At 43.8% G+C, this 6,661-nt stretch overlaps 1 protein-coding gene across 1 annotated transcript; it reads right to left on the minus strand.

The window, feature by feature from the left end:
- Window positions 1-1,774: 1,774 nt before the first annotated feature.
- On the minus strand, window positions 1,775-6,661 carry LOC125528908 (squamosa promoter-binding-like protein 16; the record flags this gene model as incomplete). Its single annotated transcript, XM_048693327.1, is given in 3 exon segments — window positions 1,775-2,569; window positions 3,406-3,536; window positions 6,545-6,661. Coding segments are annotated over 3 exon segments (895 nt in total), but the record flags the coding sequence as incomplete, so codon positions are not given.

Consider the following 6,661-nt stretch of genomic DNA (forward strand, 5'->3'; position numbering starts at 1 on the left):
CGGCGACACTACGCATACAAAGTATTTGTAGAAATGTCCCAGTGAACACATGGGTCCTATCTGTCATAACGGTCAACATAACGGTCAATCTAGCGGTGTTGACTATTATTATCATGTCAATACTTACGTGTGGGCCAGCCTTTTCATAATCACGCTTAAACGAGTTGAATCGGCCATTTTTCTGATTTGGTAGTTTTTAGGCAAAGATTAGAACAAAAGTGATAGTTTTTCACATAAATTTGTAAATTGATTGTTTGTAGGCACGGTTTCACGAATTGTAATAGTTTTTTGCTAAATACCCGTTTCTTTCAGATCTCGGGTGCCCCCTCTAACCATCGGCGGAGGTCGCCGGGAATACCTCCGTCGCTCCTAAACCCGCCCGGATCGACGTCAAGAACGTGACGCTACGACACGACAGGGTAAGCAGCACCGCATATTTCAAGCATCTGAGCTTTCATGCGACAAAACTGACAGAGCTATATTCAATTCAGCGACCACGGTCACCCTCGGCAATGGGAAGTTGGCTTCGTTCTGGCTATCTCCATGGATCACCTCCCCAACCCTGGCCACTTTGTTCCCAGACTTGTTCAAGCGCTCGAAAGGAAAAAAACAAGTGTGTAGCCGATGCCCTTGCAGACGACTCTTGGGTTCAAGATATCAGACTCCGCTCCAATGATGGCCTTGTTCACAGTTTCCTGGTCCTCTGGAGGGCACTGCGGACAGCAAACCCGGTGTTGCATCCTCACATCGAGGACAGGATCACATGGTGCATTCAGAACACTGGCACATACAGTGCAAAATCAGCATACAAGTTGCAATTCAGAGACTGCATGAAGACGGACAACAAACAACTCATCTGAAAAACTTGGGCACCCGGAAACATCAAAAAAAAATCTGGTTGCTGCTCCGAGACCGCCTATGGTGCAATGACAGATTGCAACACAGAGGATGGGAAAACGGATATTTCTGTTCTCTCTGTCGAAGAAACTTGGAGACCTCAACTCACCTTTTCTGGGAATGCCTAGTTTCTAGAGCAATTTGGAGACAAATAGCAACCTGGACTGACTGTGGCAAGCTTGCTCTCTTTTCAGAAAACATAGATGACACCTCCACCTCCGCCCAAAGGATACGCAGCATCCTCCAACAGGCAAGACCGAGGCTCAGAGAGAAACTTAAAACGACAATGTTGCTAGCTGCATGGCACATCTGGAAAGAAAGAAACAACCGCACTTTCAGACATTAGGCAAGCCAAGTCTGCAATGTGGTTGCTGCAATCAGGAGAGATGCAGAAGGCTGGAAGCTGGCAGGAGCTAAATGTCTTGAGACACCGCTGGGTGATCCAGGCTAGAGTCATCTCTTTTCCCAGTTAAAGTGGAGGCACCTGTGCCCCCGCGTTCTTGTAAACCACCATGATCACTTGATCATGAACATATTTTCCGCTATCTCTCTGCTTAATATATGAACGCCGGTGATACACCGGTTCTTTCAAAAAAAAAAGCAGCACCGCACATTTCCTTCTTCCTTTCGGAAGAAATCGAATCCGGCGGTTGGTTTTTGTCCCGAGTGAAAAAAGAAAAAATGAAACCAGCGAGTGCCCGCTGCTCCGGTGTTAGATTGGTTTCAATTTTTTTTTTCTATGGCTGGATTTTAACGTTGAACGTCGGTGCTCTGAAATTTATTCGACTGATTCTGCATGTCAAACAGCAATATGGAGCAGATACAATTCATCCTCGACATCTTCAGTGAGCACCAGAGTTGTCACTTGACACCATCATGCATAAAGATTTCAAGGAATTGATTTATGCTGAGTTTGTTCACACGAATGCTTGCAAGTAAAATGAATACAAGAAAAGGAATGATTCAGATTGAACAGAAACAAATGTTGATCACTAGAGAGAAGAGACACGAACAGCCACTGAAACCTACTGCCACGGGAAGGGCAGAGATGGCGGGGCGCCGTCCGACGAGCCTTCACCGCCGACATGAAATATCCCATTGTAGTTCAAGTCATTGTTGTCCGAGCTTAGCACATTGTTCAGTTGCTCATTCTCCACCGCGGGGCAGGAAAATCCGGTCGCTGAGACGGTGCCGGTGGAAGCCTGGGTGCGCGAGAACCAGGACGAGCTGCTGAACTGCAGGTTGGAGAACAGAGGCTGGGCAATGGGGATGTGTTCAGTCTGCTGGACCATCTGGCCAACATCGATACCGGAGGAGTTTGCCGGAGCTGACAGAAGAGAGAGAGCACAGTCCGAGTCGAGCACCGGAGTCAGCCCATCAGAGAACATCTTGCTGCTGCTGCTGCTGCTCTCGGGAGGAGCTACCGTCTTGAGGAGCGGCTGGCACACTGAAGGCTCAAGTGCCACACCGGTGGCAAAGTTTATCTCGCCTTCCTGCAGGAAAGGAAACCGCCGTCCTTCTTTGGCGTAAGTCGACGCAGATCCACCAAAATGCTGCCTGCTGCTGATGCCCAGAGGGAGTTGATGTGCGTAATAGGGGTTCTCCTCGGTTTTAATGATCCCTTGCCAGTTTTGCTCCGGTCTTGGAGTTGGAAATGATGAAAACCTTGTTCCTGGGTTTCACAACAATGTCAATTGGTTGTGGCAAGAAGATGATGGAACTGCCACAGATACATATGGAGATAGAATGAGTAAATTCTTTCTTCAGGCATTATGGAAAATTGATACTCCCCCTGTTACTTAATGTAAGACGTTTTTGCAGTTCAAAATTTGACAAGCTATATGATCATGTAGCTTGTTAAACATTTACTCTTGGCAGGAATCTATATGATCTTACAGAACCTAGAAGCATCTTGCTTCAAGCACTAGGGCACTAATTGTGAACAAGGTAAATAGTGGCTTTTTTCCTAATGAACTAGTAAAACTTTTACTCTATTTATTTACACTTCATCCAACCTCCATGAATATTACTTCAATTAATTAGGTATGTTTATGGGTAAACTAAGGTGCTATCCTTGTTCGTTATGAATACTAATCCCACGTGCGACTATTTTATAGAAGGAAAATTGCTGAATAAGGTACAAATGTGCAACATGAAGTAACAGGCTACGGGGTAGGTTACAAGCTGCAAGGTACCGAAGAAGGTCAATGCAATAGGTCAACATGCTAGGTGAGTCATGATTTACAATATGTCTGACAGACAATTCCATATTTCCAATCATGTATTTTTTTTCGAAAAGGGGGGACTCCCCGGCCTCTGCATCAGATCGACGCATACGGCCAACTTTATAGATAAGCAAAAAGGTTCAACAAAGTCTTAAAGTCTCGAACGAAGGTAAAGGAAAGCTCACAAAGAGCCAAAAGGCCAAAAACAAAACTAGCCAAAAGAAAAGCCACAACCGGCTGGCATAGAACTTGTTAAAATATAGAGCAGTAGTGAAAATGTAACCTTGTTGGCTCGTCATAAAACTTGCAGAATTCATCACATCTGGCTGCGGTTTCCTGCGGCGACGGTTGTGCCCATCAAGGCGCTTTCTACAGCTGCGTTTGGTCTCATCAAACTCCGTAAGCAGGTGAAACCTAAGGAAATAAAGTTCATGATCAAGACACAAATTATTGCTGATGCATGAAGGATTAATATCAGGTCACAACACGAGGAAATTAAGCTAATGCAATGCTGAATAGTAAACTGTAATAACATGCTGAAATTTGCTCTACAAACATCTCATTTTTTGTGTGTTTCCAGCTACTTTCAAAAGCATAGCCACCGTTACAAATACTGAATAAGCAATACCTCAAGAGTTTTCCTGTAAAAATAAAGAGATACTAATATCAACTCCCAAGTATCTGAAAGGGATTTAATAAAACGACAAAGTGTTCCATAACTTAAAACATTTATCTGAAACATAACAACACACTGTTATCCTTGACGCTTTCTGTAATGCTGGGGTGTCATGCGCCTTTTTTTATTAAAGAACACAGCAACTAAGATTTTAAATAGGCAGCCCGGTGCATGTAGCTCCCGCTTGCGCAGGGTCCAGGGAAGGGTCCGACCACTTTTAAGATTTAAATAGGATGTAGCTTTTTTCCTTAGCTCTTAAGTCTTAAGAAACAATATTGCTAGTCTTTGTTGAAAACTAAATAAGGTATTCCTTGTCCTAGGATGACTTTATAACAAGATAAGATGCTCCTAGGTAGTTAGACACGTGTTTCGAAGTATAAAAATATGCTCTCGCTAAATCACCAAAACATATTGTCAGAATACTTAACATTCTTCACACATACTGTTGGAATATAAAATGTACAGTACACAAAGGGACCACTTAATTCATCTGTCAATCACTCCTTTCAGTGCTTGGGAGCCTTCATCTTTGATAAAAATATTGCACCTGTGATTTGTCAACAGCAGACAAAAATATTGCTATGCCTGTTGAACATGGACCACAGTATAGTGTGTCTGTAACCATATGTCTAGAAGGATGCAAGTCTGCTGGGCAATGCGCGCACTTAATTTATAAAGTCTGCACTAACTGCCGGATCAATCAATGATTGGAAACTGTCCCCACTGGGTAAGATATTCATGTATCAAGGCAATAACATGATGAGGAACACATTAGCAGCCCATCAAGTTATAAAGGTATAAAGGTAGAGGTCCATAGAATCACCTGCTATGCTCAGCAAGATTACAATGAGAATAAACACAACTGTGCTTTAAAGTGGACCAAGATACGAAAATATTGCAAATGTAAGAAATAATGCAAGAGACTACAACCCGAAATAACAATACTATGGATGGTTCAGGTTTCGAGTTGAGGATATACAGTAAGACTATCGATTCTACATTTGAAAAATGGAGAACTGAATCTCTCTATTATTTTTCCTTACATAAAAAAATGTGACAAATTTGATCCAATTAGTTCTGCTCATAGAATGTGATTATCTCAGTCTTCTGGCTAATGCATGAAAACAAATACAGCGAAGCTATCCTAGAAGGATTTGCAGAAGTGCAACTCAGACAAAAACAGAGTCAAGTGGTCCCAAAGCACCTGAAACAAGCAAATTATCATATGTTATTTCGCTGACACTAACGTTTGAGATATTATCACGATATAATACCCTTCTTTTTCTTTTCTGATGACGACCGCACGATGCTTAATGACCTAGAAATGCTATCCCCACAACATAGACCATGAAACATTAACATGATAAGTAGGATTTGACCCCTGCACATTCAAGAAATTGTTTATCTTAATTAAAAGAACTTGCGATAAGGGCTCCCATGAAGTCCAAAGTCCAAACTGATCAGGATGCAAGAGCCTAGAGATCTCATTTTTCTCATGCTCGTCAACCGAATCGCTAGATCAGGCTATATGGGTTGGTGTCGCCTTTTAATATTTAAGATACATCATTTTCAGCTGGCACTACCATTTATATTTTTGCGGAAGTTGACACTACCATTAACCTTTTAATGAAACTAAAACATGAACAACTTTCAGGCCCTCGGCTGGTTGCAAGCCTGGCCAGCCTTAGAAAATACTCCTCCTATATCGTACAGAAATGGCTCGAGTCATCCACACTGCACGCACAGTCTACAAGTCCACACTGCATTTTGCAGAGTAAACACTTGTGTAGTAGTACTATAAACTTTCTAGGTTTGGGAGTTAGCATGGCCTTTTCCATTGACACAGAGGGCTCGGATGTGGTAGGCCAGTTCTTGCCGCCGCGTGATGAATGGAGCAGGCCGGATATACCTGCCATGTTTAAGTAATTGACAGTCCCAGACCCACACAAAACATGCTGTCGCGGCCAGGAAAGCACAAGAATGCACATGGATCCACCTATTTTGCACATGAAAAAGGAGGCGCGGGCAAATCATATCAGGCGTCCGTCCGGCCGTCCGGGTTATCATCGATCACGAGGCGGCACGTTGCTGAACTCGATATCAGAACAGTGTCGCGCACCGAGAAAAACAACTCCAATTAACACGGAACAGATTTAACACGTCAAATGCAAATCGGACAGATTCAGTAGGCTGATCGATTGATGATCATTGGGTGCCGATGTGATCTTGATCTTTGGCAGATGGAGAGCAAATGTAGCTTTTTGTGCAGTGCTGAATTCTCATGAATGGGGCCAGGATTCAGAAAAGGTGGTGGGGCGATTCAGAGCAGTGCAAAAGCTGTGCTGATAGGAATTGATGATGGAGGAGCAAATTGGTGCAGTCCAACAAGCTCTGAGCAGCGTAAAAGCGGTAGTAGGAAAGAAAAAAACGAAAGAAAAAGCGTCGCAATAATTCAGGTAACACAAGCTGCCATGATAAATGGTGACAGGAGCAAATGAGAGGCCAGGCATGGTGCCGGGAAAGGTAAAGGAGTGCATCCTCGATACGAGACAGGCCGAATTGTGCTCAAAAAAAAGGAAAAACAAACTAATAATGTCACGGTGGTGAATTGATCATTGATCGACTCATGGATGGACGATGAAGGGGAGTGGATGAGCGAAGAGAATGATGATGCAAAAAAAGAAAGAAGAGCTACGATTTGATTCAAGTAGCGTACTTGGTTGGAATTGGCGGGTGAAATGATTACCTGCTGCACTGTTGGCAGAAGCGCATCTCGCGGCCGGCGACGGTGACGACGGGGGTCTTGGAGTGCGCCTCGCACACCTTGTGCCGGCGATGGTAGTCGCGGCACCTGCTCAGGTCC

The sequence above is a fragment of the Triticum urartu genome, unplaced genomic scaffold, assembly GCF_003073215.2.
Source record: "Triticum urartu cultivar G1812 unplaced genomic scaffold, Tu2.1 TuUngrouped_contig_5205, whole genome shotgun sequence".
NCBI lineage: Eukaryota > Viridiplantae > Streptophyta > Magnoliopsida > Poales > Poaceae > Triticum > Triticum urartu.